The sequence below is a fragment of the Kryptolebias marmoratus genome, linkage group LG3 (assembly GCF_001649575.2).
Source record: "Kryptolebias marmoratus isolate JLee-2015 linkage group LG3, ASM164957v2, whole genome shotgun sequence".
NCBI classification, from domain to species: Eukaryota; Metazoa; Chordata; class Actinopteri; order Cyprinodontiformes; family Rivulidae; genus Kryptolebias; species Kryptolebias marmoratus.
The window spans coordinates 25,123,644-25,143,728 of NC_051432.1; the positions used below are offsets into that span (position 1 = coordinate 25,123,644).

The window sequence follows — 20,085 nt, forward strand, 5'->3', positions numbered from 1 at the left end:
TCTATTTTTATTCACTCCAGCAGAGCATTTTACTGAGTAAACTCTACTTTAAAGACAGAAAAAAAAACTGATTCTGTGGATCAGCAGATGTGTATGTTTCTTTTCCCTACCCTTTTTTTGCATCACGGACCAGTTTCATACGAGATGACTTTCCCATAGTTCTCCAACAAGAGTTGGTTTTTTACTCATTTTCTTAATTTGTAGGTTTGCTAGTTGCAGGAAATAAATATCCTTCAGTCCAATATGTATAAAAGTATTAGTTTGAGCCTTTTTAGGAGAAGTTTTTGTCTAATTCTGTGCGTCACAGTACCAGTTGATCCAAGGTCTGATGGTTGGGGACTCCTGCTTTTAGCACACAAGAAAGACTTACGTTAAAATGTTATTTTTTTAGCTTTTTGTTAATCTCCAGGCCACTGAATCAGCAGCTGTTTGCCACCGATGTGTCTTTCTGTTACTCTCAGACCTTATAGACTACTTTGTGTGTGCAGATGCATGGGTTTTATTGATTTATCACATGCTTTAGTGTCTGGAAAACTGTTTAAATTGGGCTCTCCAGTCACGTGTTTGTTTGAAATGGGATGAAGCTTGTCGTGTGCTCGGTCTTGCACAGTTTAAATCATAAAAAATTGTTTGCACTCAATGTTTCCCAGCCCTGCCTCGAGGAATTCCACACATACAATTGGCATAAAATATAGAAATATACAGATAAAGACTCCAGAATTTGGTAGTTTCAAGATATATTATTATAGTTCTGGGTTTCTGCTGGCACAGATGAACTCTAAATCTGCATAAATTAAGACCGTCTAATCACAACCCATCACTTTATATTAACTGTTTCACATCCTGTTTAACATTTAGCTTTTAAATCCTTGTGTGAAGCGTCGGTGAGGTAGTTGTCCTGGAGGATATATAAACTGCAGCGCGCTCTAAAAGCACGGGATCATTTTGAAACCATGTCGTCGTAGTTTGTCCTGCAGATTTCAGTGTTTACGACACGTTGCGACGCATTAGTTGGCGGAGTACCCCGTCAGAGTGTCACACTGGAGCAGATGGTCGTGGAAAGTGAGTTGAAAAATATTATGTTTGCTCTGAATTTGTAAAACGTTGTGCCCCCTGTTAAATTTATTTTATCAGAACCGTTTGAATTACCACCTTGCAAGGACCTTTTGTAAATCAGTTTAAAAAAAAATTTATTTAGTACAGAAAGTTTTATTTGTAACAATGTTTTTTTGGCTAAAAATCTCACTGTTTCCCCTTTAAAATGGCGTCAGATTTGTAACGAATAGTTGCTAAATCTTCTGTGCCAAACAGCTTATTCTGCTACTGACTGTTGTTTGGTGTTTGTTGGATTAGATGACTGAAGTCTGAAGAAACAAGAGATGTTGACGATTTAACAGTTTGTACGTTTACCAAACAAGGGCTTCAGTAGCATGTGGAAGAACCATACACAGCCATACAACAGCCTGGCACCTCCTCCCGATGGCGGCGCCATTCTTTAATCACCATCTGTCGCAAGTCAGCCAGTGTGGTTGTGATGGTCACGCTGGAAGGAAGAGGAGCTGATCCGACGGGTGTTTCATCTGATAAACCAACGCTTTGTGGGGGCGATAGTTGTCTTCTTGGAGGACAAAATTTGGTCCCAGACTGTGGAGACATGGGATTGCCCCTGGTTGCTTACAGGTGCTGGTAATCAGGACCTGGGGTGCCAAAAGTCAATGGCAGAATAAGCTGTTCGGCAGAGAAATAAACAACAATATAAGAGTTATTTCCAAGAAGCATTGTTACATTACATTATTATTATATGCATTACTTTGCAACAGTTTGTGTTGATTTACCGGCTGCAGTTGTGACTCTTTAAGAAAATTTTGAGGCACGTTGGAAATTTCACGACACGTCTTCTTCCTGCATGTCTGCGAAAGCAAACAAATGCCAACGTCAATGTCTGCAGAGAGGACATAATTCAAAATAATGAAGAAAAATCCATTCTGTGCTTTTTCTTTTCGTTTGTTTCACCCTACGTTCGCCGTTTGACATGCGGCACAAAGTTTTACCGTGTTTTGGAGCTACCACCGGGTCTTCTCAACAATGTGTTTGCATAATTAGATCGAGTCATAAACTACAAAGGCGTTTGTTTGTACTGGCAGAGTTTGCTGCTGTCTATTTAATCAAGAAGTAAAACAAAGTTAAGCCGAGGATCATGTGTGCTGTTTCCTTAGGCAGCTGGCTCTCAGACATCTTAACGAGGCTTAAATCCAACATACTGACACAGAAAGGTGACTTCTGTTGTGTGTATTTCCAGCCAATGTTCACATGTTGCATTCGGCTGAGAGCTTTAAGAACAGACGCTGTAAAGTCCAGACTTCATGGCTTCATTTTGATAGAAACGTGAGTTAATTCTACCCAACGGCTTGAGAGGCTTCAGCGTGGTTTGATTTCAGTTGATAACTTGTTTGTATTGTTTTTTTTTTCTTTCAGTATTTAAATCGTCTGGTCTGTGGGTTAGACCACAGCCTGCTAATGGCTTATTTCCTTTTAGCAAGAACAATCGGGGAGGGGGTGGAAGTGAGCAGTTAAATTTTAAAGAAGCAATTCTTATAATTCGATTGCGACCAAAATGAATAATACTGGTCTGTGTTTGCATTGATGTTGCTCAATATATATCATTTTTTTGCTTTTGTTAGTAGTGTGGCCAGTTTAATACAGAAACAATGCCAGGGTTAGCACAGATATTTGATCATTTTACACATATTTATTATAACATGCTCATCCAACACTCGTGAAGCAAACTACACAGCAGTGTCTGAACAAGAAGGTCTGTCGTAGTTTTTAAAACAATACAGCAATAACTCTGTGATCTCCTGTTTTATTATAATGAAATAATACAAGTTGTGTGGCTCTTATGAATAAAAAAATAAATTTCTTGAAGGAATACATGTCACCCGCCTTTCATGCCAGAGTTTTAAACTAAGATCGTCGTCTGCTGAAGGATGATGGGAGTTTTATCTGTTTTAATCAAACCTTGAAAATAACAGGATATCATGCAACTTGGTGAGATATCACACTCGGAGTGTGTGGCCTGAATGACTCTCAGCTGCTTTCACTTCGGCTCCAGTGCTGATTGGCTGTGACGGCCATCTTGACCTGGATTGACTGCAAAAGTTAATTAGCCGTTGACGTACATCCGGTGATTGTTTCCTGAACGTTTTATTAAAATCTATCCCCTGGTTTCATGAGATATGTTGGTAAAATATTAGACAAAGGTCCTGGACTGTGTTAACCGTCAGAATAAGGGTTGGGTGTCAGTCTCAGCTACTACCGCATCAAATTTTAGGTCAATATCTGTATAAATGACGGGATTATAACAATTTTTTTTGTGTTTTTTAAGATCAGTTGGTTGTGGCAGCCATCTTGAATCGGGTTGACTTCAAAGCTTTGCGAGTTGTAGATGTGCGTACAATGGTGTCTTTCTGCGAGCTTCATTAAAATTCGTCCTGTGGTTCGTGAGATATTTTGGCAACAGACGCACGCAGGCTGAAACCTAATCGTCTGCCTTCGCCTTTTGTTTGGCGTGCGGTAATTAACCCCGCCGGTGCGTCAACAAAAGTGTTGTAAACTGAAAGAAAGAAAGTTCAGTTTAGAGCTGAATCAAAATGGCAGACATGACGAGCTGTTAGTTTGCTGCAGCAGAGTCGTCTTCTGCTTTCACACAAACTTGAATTCTTTCAGGTATGCGCTCACATTACTTTAGTCTTATGTTTTTTTTTTTTTTTTACTTCCTCCTTTACAAAGCATAGAAAACCAGTTTAGTTCAGCTCTCATTCATTACACAAACACGTAACTTTATTCCTGTAGGCCTCATACAATAACTTTCAGAGTTACGTAATGGATGGTTTGCTGATTATTGAAGAAAAGTACAGGTGTATGTGGACACGCCTTTGTTGTTGCTGTTATAAAACCTCCTCCGTGCTCTCTGTCTCTTTCACTCCAGCCTTCAAATTGCAGGCTAACCGGCTGTTCAGATGAGTGTTCATCTGTGACGTTAGCCGGCGTAGTTTTATTAGTTTTGTGGTTGTCGTTGGGCAAACACTTGTTGTCATCACTCTGGGGTGTTTCCTCCAGCTGAGGCTCATAAAACACGTCGCTTTGTGACTGTCCCTTGATGTGGGACTTGTTTCTCATTTATTACACCCACAAATGGGCTGTGCAAAGAGCGTGATGCAGTGTGTTGCACAGTCAGCTTTGCTGCATGGCTTTCAGCGGCAGCAGTGTGCAGCTGGGCGGCTACTGGGGGTAATTCATTAGCACAGTTTCTTGGAAAGCTTACTAAACACGAAGAAGCACTTTTTGTAGCTCTTCACAGAAGACAAAGGGCCAGCTGTCGGATTAAATGTTAAATAATCGTTATACAATGTATGTAAGACTGCATTTACCTTAGGGGGAAAAGTTTTTCTTGAAGAAATCTTCTAGGAAGTGTGTTAAATGTCAAAACTCTTTACTGCTTTATAAGTTTTAACTTTGAAATCATTCTCAGAGTCCCAGTTTTGGCATCTGTCCTTGGCGAATTATGTCACGGTTGCCTTCAGTATGACCTGATGTCTTATCAGAGATAATCGTTGAGGTGTAATAAGTGCTGTGTGTTCCAACCTCAAGGGCTCGGTGCTGACGAGCTTGTGTGTTTCTGCCCCTTCAGCTTGGCCATGAAATTAACCACTGGGCTCTTCATCAGAGAGGCAGTTTGTAGATAAGGTTTAGGTGATCCACCTTTCAGTTCGTCCTTTTAGACCCACAGAGTCTGACAGTGTCTCAGGTTTTAGGCCCTGTCCACACGGGGATGGCATTTTGTGAATACACACGTTGTTTTAGCCTTGCTTCCACATGGAAATGGCATTTTAAACAGTATTTTTGGAAAACTGGGTTCAAGAGAAGAAAAAAACATCCTTAAACGCTATTTAACACTATTGTTTTTGTGTGTACAGCCTAAACACAACCCATCTCTAACCTATGACCCCAACGTGACAACAATAATGACAGATTAAATGCTTGTTTGTGCTGCAGATAATAGTTTGTCCACTATAGCTAAACTTTTATATACTGTATTATTTCAATGAACAGGGACAGCTGATGAACAATAACAATACTTTAAATAAAGCAAAAGGTTTTTATCCTTTTTTTCAAATGTCAACAATACAAAAAACAAATGTTGCAGAAAAAAGTTGAATAATTTACATCAAGTGAAATATGCATATAGTTTTAAAGACTGACAATAGTGTATAAAGAAGTTACTCTTTGTCCTTTATGTCCTCATATTTGGACTGACGTCACTCTCACTGAATAGTACTTCCACCTCGTCATCGTTCTACAGAAAGGATTTGGTCATCCATCTTTCCCATCTGGTGTTTAGTTCGGAACTTCTGCTCCACGTCTTCTTTCCCCGTTTCTGGTGTATTTTTGTGGCAGTGTTACAGCGCCAAACACAGGCGTGGCATAGTTACTGCAGCGTTCGGGTCGGTTTTTTTTGTGTTTCTGCGTGGATGAAAACATTTCCAGAAACGGTGCCATATTTGCGGGAAAAACCCTCGTTTTGGAAAGGCGGTGTTCCCGTGTGGACCGTGTCCCCCTCCCCCGTCTCCACAAAGACTCTGTAAAAAAAGGCTCAGTTTTCGAGCACATCTTAGCTCAGTTTGATGGAATATCTTGAGTTTAGAGAGATGGGAGAGAGGAAGGAAAGGTCTTGCAAAACACCACAGCTCTCTGCTGGAATGAACAAGATTGCATGTTTTTGTATCTGAGTGTGTGTGTGTGTGTGTGTGAAAAACTGCATGTTACATCTCATGTGAGACCCAGCGCCTTTGCTGCTTGTTGCCATGCACTGGTTTTCACTCCGATGTTGTAATGTTGTTCACAGTTTTGCGCGTGACCCACGCTTTCTCTCATGGCCATATGGCGAGAGAGAAAAAACTGGCTGTAAAGAATTAATGAAGGCATGACGAAAGGGCTGGGGGGGGGGGATTTTACGGAGAAGGGAAGTACGAGAGAGGTGAGGATTAGAAGCGAGCAAAGCTGCCTGATGTTCACATGTTTCCTTTTTCCCTCTCGCTCAGCTGTTGTGTGTTTTAGCGCGGGTATACAGACGGATTACCTTATGCAAACACTGCGCCTTTGTTTTGAGTAGGCAATGCAGATACTCGCAGCTAATGTTTTCCTTATCAGGAGCTGCACCAGTCAATCATGTACTGTAGCAGAGAGGGACTGGAAAAGCAGCCGCTCATTCATTTATTGTGGATGTGCTGTGTTCATGCTTCTGTCACAATGTGTGCCCCTCTCTTTTAGTCCTAATTTTTGTCGATTAACACAGCAGTCTGGTCCGAATCTCCACCTAGGTTCGTGCCACCATGTGTGGTGTAAGAGTCTGGCACCGAATAGTCAAGCTGTGATTTCCTTGGCAGAAACTATAATGGTAAACATTACTATCATTAAAGTATTAACGAGTTACCTCACAGCAGGTTTGAACTCACATTTACTGTTCTTCAACGTGCTCAGGACTTTAACTGTGTCTGGTATTTGTCACCCAGCCCTGCGTTGCATGATCGAAATCACATTTCTACCCCTGTCAGTCTTTTTCAATGTAAATCGGTAAACTAAGTGCTTGTGTTCAGATGCAAATCCTTGCCAGTTTCTGCTTGTATTCACATTTTATTGCAATTGAGCTGGATTTTCTGGCCTCGCGGTTTTTCTCGGTGTCGGCCCGTGACACGTGTTTATCAGATGGAAGCAGCTTCTCTGTTTTTACGATTCAAAACGAAGACGAGAAGATGACGTCAGTGAAATCTGATCCCTTTTTTGTCCTCAAGCCTTTTTCATCGCTGCTTTCTTTATCATCTTCATGCCATATTTTTTAGTCTGCTCTGAAAAGCTAATTTATTTTAAAGCTTTAGCACCTTGTTGAATTTAATGCCAGTATGTCTTGCAGCATGCATCACCTGTACACACACATTTAACTACTTATTTTGTAGTTTTTTTTTTGCATCTACCACTGATTCCCCTTTGGAGTCACCTCGATTCAAGATGGCTGCCACATTCAACTGGCAATAGAAAACACATAAAAAGCTAAATCCAGTCAATTTTACAGATATTGCGTTAAATTCTTATAGTTTGTAGACATTCAGAACACATACTCCAGAATATCTCATGAACAGCTGAACATATTTTAATGAAGCTCTCGGAAAGTAATCATCGGATCTACGTCTACAGCTGGTTAACTTTTAGATTCAGCCCAATTCAAGATGGCTGCCACAGCTAATCGACATTTGCCATCACAGAAATGGTTGTAGCTCAGTCAGTTTCACAGATATTGAGCTAAAATTTAGTGTGGTAGTAGCTCAGAGTCCTTCACAACACGTACTTTGAATGTGACATCTGCTATTATCATATGAGATTAAACATTTTGTTATTTTCAAGGTTTGAGTTGGTGGCATGAAAGGCGGAGGATGACACGCGACCCCTTCTCGAAACGCTCGGCCTTTCGTTTCGAACGCAGAACTTGTTAAAACTGTGTGACCGTGGATGAGGCGGGGCAGCTGGAGCCGTCCTGGCTTGGGACGGGGGCATGTTTGGAAAGGTGTTGAACTGCATTTGGACCGCTCGGCGCAACACAAGCGTTCAAAAACAGCCGCTGATCTCAGAGCGGGAGACAAAGCAGAGACAGCGGAGAGCGTGAGTGTACATCTACAAATGGAACAATAAATCACTTCGGACGGAGAGGGATAAATAAACAGGAGCTTTATGGAAGTACAGGCAGTATTTTCTCTGACTTGTTGCGTGTGTGTGTGTTACCGCTGGTTTCATTTTTAAAAATTTGCGCAAAACATTCATGGAACTTCAAGGAAAGACGTGGATTTCTAACAAATTAGACCACAGTAATGGGAAATAGAAGTGACTTTCAAAATGTTTCTTTTACTCTGACAAGCCTTTTTGAATAGTCATTTTTTCCATCAAAGCTTTAAACCTAAAGATTAAGATTTTCCTGTTGTCTTTTTTGTGGCATTTTGCTTTTGTTGGACCGTAGACAGCGGTGAGTGACATGAAACACGGGAAGGCTGCGTGAGGGAAACCAGAGACGCTGGCGACAAGTTGCACGTCTTATTTTGGTTACTATGGCCACCCTGCCGTCTGTCAACCTCTCGCGGACAGGAATGCGCATCCTCATCGCCGGGAAGCTCGTGTTTTCACATCAGCCTGTTTGAACGACTTTTAAATCTCATGTGCCGGCCCGTCCCGAGAAGTTACGTGATGATCTCAGCGCTGGCTGCAGCTCAGCTATGAATGAGCGAAACGGCTCTGAAGTCGGTGTTTATGGAGGGCCTCGTTCTCTCAGAGGGGAGAACCAAAGTTAAATAAATACTCGCTCCATCCTGTCTGCATTAAGGGCCTGCACACATGGCTTTGACGTCAGAGTGACATTAAACAGGGTGGGGTGGCCCAGCTGGCTGTGACAGGCGTATATGCTCATGCACACTTACTCTTCCACAGCTCGCTATTAAAACCTCGTCCTTCCCCCGTCAGTATTGTGTGATTTTTCTACAGCTTGTTACAGACTTCCTTCTTTCTTTTATCTGATCGCAAGTTTAGATCTCATGTCATTTGAATTATATCCAAGTTTTGTCACTTTCATATATAGGGAAAAAAAACAACAACCTTTTTTATTTTTCCCTAAAGCTAGTTTTGTCCATTTTTGGTGACGTGTAACAAGAAGTGTTTGATGTGTTTGCCACTCTTACTTTGTGTTGTTGTTTTTCTTTCTTTACGGTTAGAATACACCTTAGTGTGTGCGCTTACATGCCTGCATTTGAATGTACTTTTACCCCGCGGCCCCACAACAGGTCTGTCGACATACCAGCCTTCAGCAGCTCGAGAGAGATGAGATCTCACAAGTTTTGTTTGAACGAATCAACAAGTAGGGATGTTAGAGTCTCAGAAATAACCCTCGAGTTAACGGCTCTTTTCTTTTGCTTTCGAGTCAAAGGCAACATATGCTCACAACCTGCCTCTGTTGTGTGGTTTTGCAGATGAATCTGTGGTTAAGGTCAATAGACGCCCATCAAACTGCAGTTTGTCGAGCAAAAGTAGACGAAGGCCTGGAGATAAACATCTGACAACCATAACTTTCCACTTAGGTCTCATTAAACCAGAATCATAAAGGTGATGAAAAATATAGGTGGAAATGTTGTTAGAAAAATGAGTTTTTGTTAAGCTGTTTGCTTAAAAAAAAACCAATTACCTCTGGGTTAGACGTTAACAGCCACAGTTTCAGGCTTAACAGCGTGCTTTTTGTCTGTTTGTTCTTGGTGTTCAAACTCAGAAGTATGAAGATGATTAAAAGGGAACGATGAGGATTTTGTAGTGCGCACACTGAACATAAACGAGACTGTAAATGTCAGTAAGGTTGTTGTTTTGCAGGTGTTTGACCATGATGACCTCCTGTACGCGTTCGTGTTGAAGCTGTCAGATGTCACCGACAGGACAGCTGGTGTCTCATGAACTTCGGGGCAGAGGATTTCCTTCTCTGTCGGTGTCAAACTACATGTCAGGCTTGGGCTTGTGTCAGTTTTGTGTTGTGAAAGTAATGGGAAAAACAACTGTGTGTGTGTGTGTGTGTGCACGAAGATACATGAGGGTTTAAACCTGCTGAATCTGTAACCAGGATGTGTGTTTCTGTTTGTCCTTTGTTTGTCTTTTTAATCTAACCAAAGTCTGTATGCTTTCAAATTAAAAGCCTGGGATTCCTCGAAGAAATGCACATCACCTGCCACGTTTTAGCCTAAGATCATATGTTAGCTGTTTAGGTCATGCGATATCGTGGGACGTCACGCTCCGAGCAGATGTTGTGAACGACTCTCAGCTACCACCACGTCAAGTTTTAGCTCAATATCTGTAAAACTGACTGAGTTATATCCAGTTTTCTGTTGCTAATGTCGATCAGCTGTAGCAGCCATCTTGAATTGGATTGACCCCAGAAGTTAATCAGCTGTAGATGTACACCCAGTGATTACTTAATGAATGCTTTATTAAAATCTGTTCAGTGGTTTAAGAGATTTGTTGGTACCAGACAGAAACATGAACACACGCACACATACACACACACACACACACACACACACACACACAGAGGCAAACATCACTGCCTTCTGGTGACAATGAATGAAACTGTGACGATAATATTTCTGGGTTTATTTACTTAATTGATGTTAGAAACCCAAATATTCACAAATAATGACGAGACAATAAGACTGAATTGAAATTGACAGGTATATTCAGATTTTTTTGTTAATTTTAAATTTAAATTGGCCCTGGTTTTGTTGAAATATGGAAAATTAGGCAATTTTAATTAAATACATTCCTTTTATAACTTCAGCTGTTTGTGTTCTTTTACACTGCATGTTTTATACAAGCTGACATACTTGTTCTTCATATCAAGAAACTATTCTGTTTGGGTCAATCATGTTTTTTTTTTGTTATCGTTTTGCTTTTTTTTAATTTTTTGTACTATCTGATAGCTTTTTAAAAAACTTTTCCAACGAGCCAGCTGTGAGTTTTACCGTGCTTTCACAGCTGTGCGCGAAGTCGTGTGTTTCGGGCTGTTGGGTTTATTCCTGTAGGTGTGAACGCAGAACGTGCGTCAGAACAACCGAACCGGGACTGTTGAGCGGCGGCTCCAGACAAACTCTGAGACGGTCTGATTCCGGTGGGAATACCGACTGACCTCAGGACTCACAGATAAACGGCTCTCTGAGTTTCACTCGTCATGCGTGAAGAAAACATTTGTTGTTTTTTTGCAAATGAGATTTTGCGTTTTCAAAGTGTTTGTTCTTTTGTTTTGCCCGATTATAAGTGAGGGGAAAGAACGGGCGTTGCTTCTTGTTTACTTGTTGATTCTGATAAAAGAAAAGCAGGTCATTCTTGTATCAGTCTGTGTTTTGTTTAATGACAAACCGGCACGGAGAATCAGCTGAGTCACAACGGTTGATTGGAGCAGCGTGTTTTGTGACAGCTGTCCTTTAGACGAACGTGCGTCAATTCGGCTCTGTTACTACTTCCCTTGATGTGTTGGAAGTACACGAACTTTGACCCGTCTTCCCATTACACCTCTGCTCCCTGCAAACAGGACGACAATAACTGAGGAAGTCCGGCCTCAAGCTGCAGTGTGAAAAAGGCCGCAGTTTTGTCAGAAGACTCAGGCTTTGAAGAGAGCAGTTTAACTGAGAGCAGACGTGCCGAAGCCACAACAAATGGCACCGTTTTTTACATCAAAGCACAATGGTTTATTGATTTGTTTTTTTAATGTGCGTACACCCAGTAAAACAGGCCAGTAAAAAAAAAATAAAACTCTTTCCCAGTAACAGAAGCAGCGTAAAGAACAAACCTGTTCATACTGTTGAAGCAGTTTTTATTAAGCTCGATCTCTTTAACTCCTTCAGGACCGTCGTTCTCTGTGAAATCTGCTTCAGCGTATTTGATCCGTTTCTGTCTTCTTATGCTACTTTTAGCATTTAGTTAGCTTTCTGGTACTTTTTGCTCTCAGCTAGCCTTTTGCTGCTTTTAGCTTAGCAGCTACGTCTGATCCATTTCTACATTTAAGGACAGTCTCGTCATCACAACGGTTTATGTTTCAGTAAAATATTTCTAATGGAGTTAATATTTACACTTTGGAGGTTTCTTTTGGCATTTGTTTCAAAGTGTTCCCTTCCAAGGTCTCACTTTCCTGCGCTTTGGGACACCCCTCCCCTCGGCGAGAGCTCAAACGTGAACAGGAGGGGTAAAATAGTTTAGTTTGGCTTTAGATCCTGAGCAAGATTGTTTAAAAAAACCAAACAAACCTGGATATGGTTTTGGATGGACTCTCTTTGGTCAAATGGAGGACTGGAGGTGCCGTCGGTGCATGTGATGTTTGTAAAATGTTGTAAATAGTTGGAATAGTTTACGGCTGACCTTAACAGATTTGTCCAAATGTTACATTTAGAAACCTTATTTTAACCAGTAGAAGAAGGAACCACCATAAACCTCGGCGTATCTGTATATTATTACCAGTTTGCTTTGCTTTTTTTCTATAGATTTTTGTCTTATTTATGTGCTCTTGCTAGTTCACGTGAGTTTCTTTCAAGTGTTGAACCTTTTAAACTCCTTTTTTAAATAAATATAAGGTGATGTAACTGCCTTTGAGAGATAATTGTGACATGGGTTATTTTTTAATAAAATCTGGCTGCATTGGGTGACTTGTGGCCTTAAAAATGAAGGCCTTCTGCTTTCTTAAGGTGGTATCTCACTGTGCTGGAGAAAAAAAACACAGAAACAACTGACCAGTGAGCTGCGTAGCCTCGTTTTATGCTGCCAGGGTTTGAAAATTTTTGCAAAAACTGTATTTTAAGCCGTTCCCATTATTTCATTTCCCACATCGTACCTGCCTTGGCTCGCTTTGTACCCACCTCAGCAGCTGCTTCCAGGTTTACGATTCAGTCTGCTGTTAGACACTTTTAACATGAAGATGGGCAGCTTCGGAGCATTTTAAATAATTATTATTTATCATTAGCCTGATATTGGACTGGACGTTGGAGGCTGTGGTCTTGGATGTTTTCTGTCAAAAGGGGAGGAAATTTGTCTCACAAATTAAAGTGACAAAACCGCAAATATCTGCGACTCACGCGAGAAAATAAAAAACTTCTGGAAACGCTTCATCGTGAAAGCCATTAGTCTCACCCCTTCTTCATCTTCTTCAGCTCCAGTACTCTGTGCACTATTTGCACCAGACACCCTGTAAATTCACCCCTGCTTACAGGAAATCTCCACACCTGCTTGTCTAATGTAATGTCTCACTGGGCTGCGACTAGTTGGTGAGCGGTCTACACGAGGGAGGCTTTCCAACATCTGCAGAAAGTCCTGCATCATTTGCAGCCATTCTCATCTTCATCACTTGAGTTGTAGAGGCACGCAGCTCCTGTTGCTTTAGTTTTCAACATGTTTAGAAAAATTAGTGTGACCAAGTCTTTGCAGAAGTCTCTGGTGCCCCAAACCTGTATTTTGATCCCTGAACAGGAAAAACATCCAGGTGTAAAAAAAACCACATGGATGATAAATGATAATCATTGAAAAACTAGTTCAAATCTGCCTGTCCTCATTTCAACAGTTTACTCCAGCAGATTAAATCATAAACACGAGGGTGGCAGCCAAACTTGAGAACGAAATAATTTGCAAGGCCAAGAATCGAGTTTTGCAAGCCGGACTCTCAAAAATAGGCCCTGATTTTGGAAAAACTGGCCGCTCAAGATGCAGCCACATGGCTCGCTGGTCACTTGGTCACAAACACTCGAGGAATCAGTGAAACTTCAACTTAAAATACACTTACTTTCTTAGAATTTGGAGTAACCAGTTGGTCTCTCACACACACACACACAGCTTCTACAAGGAGCGGCTCAGCTCCTTTGAAGAACGCTGTTGTGTATAGAAGTTACTCACTCCTAACGTTTGGCTCGACTGATCCACCAGCTCGACTCCTCATCACCTGCGTGTGAGAACGGTAGTTTATAGTTGTGTTTGGCTAATGTTTGACAGAGCTGTGCTGATCTTTGAAGCTGTCAGCGTTCCTCATCACATGCTCTGTCATATTGCAGCGAGGCGACTGGTGACATAAACCAGCTGCCTCTGGTCACACCAAGACACACACGTGAAAACTCTCACACAAACACACACACACACACTTAACTGAATGCCTTCTGAGTCCTGAGCTGATAATGCTACTTGTTGTTAAAAAGACAAAGATAAGTGTTGCAGCAGTGATTTGACTGATGGTCTGAGATAAATCTCTCTTTGTGTCTCTCAGGTGGAGGAGGAAAGAGGAACGGCCGCAGCAAGAAATGGAAGGAGATGCTTAAACTCCCGCACATCAGTCAGTGTGAGGAGCTTCGCCGCACTATCGGTACGGATAGGGAGTGTGTGTGTGTGTGTGTGTGTGTGGGTGTGAGGCAGAAAGATAATTTGCCATGCAGTGTCGTTGGGGTGGGTCTGACTGCGGGGGGGAAGTTCAGATTGGACTTCCTTCCTGTTTCTACCCGACTCCACCCGCGGTTATAGGCAGGGGGCAGGAAATTGGGTGTATGTGTGAGTATCTGTCTGAGATGGGGAAACCATCTTTTTTCCTTTTAATTTCACAGTTTACGCATGTTTCTATTCATGCATCGAATCCATTCAGGTTTATTTGTGGTCCAGAAAATCGTCCAAGTCCCGAGCTCCTCACCCGCCATAGTTTCCTGAATGCCACACAGCACAAGTGTGTGTAATAGTGCGTCACAGCTATCTCTGCCAGAGATTGCAGTGCTACCCTCCCCCACATGCTCACATACCCTCCCTCTCCTCTATCTCCATGCAACCTTCTTCCACTATCTGTATCTCTCTTCCCTTCACTCCTTCAGCCACTTCAGAGAGGAGCAGAAGAGGAGCGTCGCAGAGACAGAGCGAATGAAAAGCCAACAGGAAGACGGAGGCTTTTTACAGTGAGAGGAGAGGGAAGGATAAAATGAAGGCCGAGTGAAAGGGTTGTTGATGTGTTCGCTCCCCTTGGTGATATCTCTTACTCAGCACTGATTATGCTCTTTGTCGTCACGACTGCACGTCCCGAATCATCACAGACGAATCCAGCTGGAGAAACTGCGTTTTCTGAGAAAATGCTGCGGGAACGCTGAGTGGCTTTACGGAAATCTGCTACGGAAGCTCAACCTGTGTTGTCAAAGCTAAAATAAGCAGAGAGAATCAAAATGCTAGCTCAAAACCAAAAAGCAGTAAAATGCTACCTAAAAGTAGCAAAGGTAACCATAACAAAATACTAGCTAAAAGCCAAAAGACATAAAAACACTGGCTAAATCCTTAAAAAGAGGCAAAAGGATAATTAAAACATAAAATTATCAAAAGTCTACATAAAAGTTAAAAGTAGCTGAACTGTAGCTACAAACTAAAAGTAACTTAAAAAACAAAACAAAAGTAGAAGCAGATTTCAAAGAAAACTGTTTTTAAAGGATTTCAAGATCTCAATGAATAAAATATTGGTAAATAAAATGAAATGTATATAAAAAAATATAAAAGTCATGGCACCCATCTCCCGAATGAGCTGAACGTATTGATTTATGGATGGCAAAAAGGGTGCAGAAGTAATTAGACTAAAACATTTAACAAAAAAAAAAACAGGTAGGTGATGTAGTTTATTCTGATTCAACATTCAGATTATTTATCAAGGTGTCAAAATATGCAGAAGGAGGTAAATTGCAAAAATAAACAGGAAAACAATAATCTTGAATCAGGATTAACTTTATTATCCTAAACATTTAATTCAACAATAAGAGAAGAACCTTTTATTTGAAACTTCGCACATTTGTCTCTGATGTGGGGTAAAGATGTCTGCTAATGTGTGTGTGTGTGTGTGTGTGTGTGTGCGCACACCAGCTGTTAAAACCTTCATACGTCATCGTTGCATAGATGCTATTGTGTCATTTCCCTGTCATACAGAGTGTGAGATCAAAACATTTCTCCTCAGACGTGCGGCTCTGTGCATGTACGTACACACACACGCACACGTGCGCTGAAGGATACAGTATAGCAGCTGATAGCAGCGTCTTTGTTGTGTCTTGATAATGTCAGGCATTTGACCTTAGCCTTGACAAGTGAGTAGTAGTTCTTGGAAGCGCAGATTACATTATGTGGGCTGCAGCCACTTTGTCTGCCGGCCTCAGTCCCCACTCCTTCAGTCCCCGTTGTCGTTTTTCCTCTCCTTTTATGTCTGGCCAATACATTTTAGCACGTGCTGCTGTCACTTTTCATAATTGCTGGCGTGTTAACTTGTTCTAAATGCTGGGAAACGGAGCGTTTTCCGTGGCGAGTAGGTCCCCCTTGGTGCACGGCGGCCAACGCTCAGTCCAGGACACGCTCTTGAACACAGATGGACGCTCGTTTGTTCACATTTAGCCGACCATTCGCTGTCTGTCTAATCCATCCTGTCTTGGCCTAAATTGGAGTTTTAATTAAGTTGTAATTGCAGCTTACTTTACTGGTACAGACAGTTAGTAGCTCCTGTCTGCGCCTGCTCAACTTTACAGTACTTCCTTCTCATTTGTCTCTGCTGCCTTCCGTTATTTCTCTTTTTTTCACATTTTTCTTTCATAATGAGGACCCAATAGAAGTTTCTTTTTTTTTGCAAGAAGAATATTTTTCATCAGTACAAAGCTGGGCTTTTTATTTAAATTTCCGATGAGTCTGGAGTCGGTGAAGGAGCTCACTCAGCAAGAGACAAATTAAAAAAATAAAAGCTTTCTGATCAGGTTGATGCACATTCAGTATTTGATAAGATGAGCAGGTATAGTTTAATATTTCTTTAATTTGTTCATAGTGCACTATAATGACTCAATAATTATTACAATAAGTGTTTACAGCAGAAGTAAAAACTGGATTATTATTTTTTCTAAGGTAGTTTTGTTGTAAAGTCTTAGCCAAAATGTAAAACAGAACAATGAGACTTTATTAAAATTGAAATATTACAATATTAATAGACATGTAATTAAAATTTTGGCATTATTTGAGTGTATTCATTTAGCTGTGGTTATATTTTATTTTTAAAAGTCGTCTCATCCGTCATGATTGTGTTTATTTGCTGTAGGTCAGTTTGACGTTTGTTCTTCCAGGAAAACGGTCACGTTTTTATAAAGCGGTTGTTTATCGAGCTAAATATGAAAACACACCCTGGAGTCGTTTGTGTCCCCCAGCGTAACTGTTGCCAAGTCCCAGCTCTCTCTGCTCCGATATTATGGAAACAAACAAAACTTACAGCAGAACTTTAAGATTCCCCTAAGGAAGAATGGGTTTATGAGTTTCTTATTAAGAGAAGTTCACAGTTATAGAATAAACACCAAGGATAAAAGCACAGGATGTTGTTATCTTCATGCTTGTTGACTAATATATATTATATTATAGTATATTTACTGCAGCTGATATTTGGCTCCAGCAGTAGTTTGTTCCATTGAGGTTGTTGGAGATCATCAAGTTCAAACTTTTTAGCTGAGCCATCATCAGTTTCATCATCAGCAGGAGGGCGAGAAGATGACCACCTTCTGTATAACTGACTGAGCTGAGGTTGATTAGCTGTGGCGGCCATCTTGAATTGAAATTCATTAAAACCTGTTAACTGACCACTCCAAATTCTGGCTCAATATCTGTGTGATTAACTGAGTCAGAGCCTTTTTGTGTCAACAGCGCGTTAATAAAAACACAGAGCTGAACTTGATGTTGACAAATCTAAGCCTAATTATATATATATATATATATATATATATATATATATGCTGTGCTGCTTTAAATTATCTGCTTACAAGCAAACAAGCTGTCCATAAATGTAATGTTTCAGAAGCAGATTCTTTATTTAAAGCTGCTGCCAGTAACCTGCCCTGACATGCACTTCTTTTAAAGGATATCAACTCATTTTGTTTGCTTTGAGGTGGAGACAGAAATTCCAGGGAATTGTGTTTATTTTTAAATTTGTGCATTATTATTTATTATTTTTTTCACACGGTCAGATCACATTTGGAGACAGTGCTTTATGCAAAGAAGGTTTAGTTTTGCATCAACGTCCTTCATTAACTATGAATGTTAGTGATTTTTTTCCCCTCTTCTGTGAGCTAACACCAAAGCAGGCCTCCAAAAATCTACAATCAAGAATGAAATGAAGACATTTTAAAACATTTCTTAGTATCTCTTCCCTCCTGTTCGGTAACCAAAGCGACTGGATTTTTGGGAGCTCTGAGTTTGAATGTTGGATCCAGAGCTGCAGAGCAGAGGGGAATGTTGTGTAATGAATGGTGCAACTGGACGGTGAAGGGGTGTGTGTGTGTGTATGTGTGTGTTTGGGTGGGAGGGCTGTTGTGAGGATTTGATTAACTGCTGGAGGTCGTGCGGTAAGTGTCAGCACTCATCCTCAGCATCCTTCCTCTTCCTCGTCTTTTCCCCACATGTCTGTGGTCACCTGTATGTTTGCATGTTTGTCTCGCGCCCGTCCGTTCGTCCGTCCACACTGTCATCCAGTGGTGAAAAGAGTCCTGGCTCTTCTTCCTCATTTGGCGAAAAGAGGAAATATGAGTCAAATGGGCACCATTAGCACTAATAAGGAGGGACCAGCTGCACAGGAAAAACATGCTGACACGCTAACAGAAAACATGGACGCCGTCTGTTTTGTGTTTAGCAGAAGCATTTACTGTACAAGCCTTTCTTTTTATTTTAAAGCTACAACCTGCTTTTAGTCAATGTGTAAGAGTCTGAATAAATACTGTTTGTTTATAAAGTAGTATAGAATATAAACACATTGTTTCAGATCATGTGAGGATATTTGTCAGACAGTAAAAAGGTATTTAAAGCCAAGGAATGAAACTGTGTTGTGTCTACACATCCCAGACCTCTTCCGTTTTAATTTCAGCTTTTTGGCATTTTGTAACAATGAAATTGTGTCGCAAAGACACAATTTCTTCTCATTTTTCTTGTTTCGTATCCAATATTTAAAAGATAACAGTATGACAAACATAAAACAGGACTTTAGCATCATCAAGGTGTTTTCTGAAGAGCTGTGACCTGAAAAATCAGCTGAGGGACGATGCAGTTCACACGCCTTGTTTTAAGGAAATCTTTTTCAAATACTGTTTATTTGTTGTACTAATTCTTTAAGCCTGGCACATGTTCTTTTGTCCTGCGCTTGACCAGTTCTCTCATATTTTCTAAGGATGCACAGCAGGGTAAAATGTGCCAAGCCTTTTGCCTTGCAGTGCTTTGGAAATCGTCTTTTTAGTGCAAAAAACAAACAAAAAAAACCCTGTTAAATGAATTGTTTGTTTTTTTGCAGTGCCTAAAGGTACAACTTCAAACTAGTTCTTTTTGCTAAGTTGCCTGTGATGCAAAGACACAACACTGGCTTGTCCTTTGTGAGTCTTTTGAATGGTAGAAGGATTTATAATTATAAACATAAAACAAAAATAATCTTACCTCGAACAATTTTAGATGGTCAAACTGGTCTAAAAACAGTTAATGGTTAAGAAGAAGTGAAAAGTTTAATAAGATATTGCTCAACAAAGCTTTCTGAGACAACATTTTATAAATTGTGGCATTTTGGGAGAAAAAAGCAACAAAATGAGAGGTGGTTCAGAGGGTTTGCACAGCGCCGTAATAATAACATCTATGTGACAGTTCAGAATGAGCTAATTCTGTTAATAAATTAAAAACCCACAGGATAGATTTAATGTCAGTCTGTCCAGTGGTTCATGAGATATTTTGCTAACAGACAAACAGGGTTGTTGCCAGCAGGTAATGCCAAAGTTTTGAACAGAACTGTTTAGCTCAGTATCTGCAAATTTAACTGAGTTGAATGGGACTGACTCTTTAGAGTTTAATCCCTCCACAAGATATTTTGCTAACACTGGCACACACACAGTCATAAACGAAACGCTCATCTCTTCTTCTTTAATAAATCTGAGGGGAAAGTCTCAGTCAAGCAGCAGATTTGTACTGGTTGTCATTTCCTTCACTTGTTCATTCATAAAGTAATCATCTCGTGACCCTTCACAGGGCACCTCGACCCTCGGGTTTGTAGCCTGTTGTAGCGTGTAATATCAGGTCAGGTGTGTTAATGTCTTCCTCTCTCCCTCATCTTCCTCTCAGAGAGGGACTTCACCAGTCTCTGTGAGAAGCAGCCGATTGGCCGTCTGTTGTTCCGTCAGTACTGTGACACAAGGCCGGAGCTGAAGCGCTGCATCGAGTTCATGGATGCTGTGGTAAGACTTTTACAGTTACCCCTGCTGATTATTTGATGTCCTTATGTCTTTATTTATTTCCTTACAGCTCCCTTTCACTTCCCTGGCTGTGTTTGTTTCTGTTTTTCTCATGTTCTCCATCTGTCAGCGGTCTTTCCCATGAGGCCTGCCTCAATCAGAGCCTGCAGAGCAAGGAATGGGAGAGGAAAATCAGTGCCTGCTCTTGGCAGCGGCGTGGGTTGGTGGGTGGGGTGGGGTGGGCGTG

At 40.9% G+C, this 20,085-nt stretch overlaps 1 protein-coding gene and 1 long non-coding RNA gene across 2 annotated transcripts in view; one reads left to right on the forward strand and one right to left on the reverse strand.

The window, feature by feature from the left end:
• Nucleotides 1–20,085, forward strand: part of grk4 (G protein-coupled receptor kinase 4) — a 50,041-nt gene that overhangs the window by 2,355 nt on the left and 27,601 nt on the right. The window contains exons 2-3 of the mRNA XM_017416976.3: nt 13,871–13,966; nt 19,729–19,841. Of these exons, the coding sequence (XP_017272465.1) occupies nt 13,871–13,966; nt 19,729–19,841 (209 nt within the window). The remainder of the gene's footprint in view (nt 1–13,870; nt 13,967–19,728; nt 19,842–20,085) is intronic.
• On the reverse strand, nt 1,189–13,583 carry LOC119616890. Its single transcript, XR_005232953.1, has 3 exons — nt 13,397–13,583; nt 1,836–1,910; nt 1,189–1,728 (listed from the first exon to the last, which is right to left on the reverse strand). It is a non-coding gene; the product is annotated as an uncharacterized LOC119616890 (long non-coding RNA).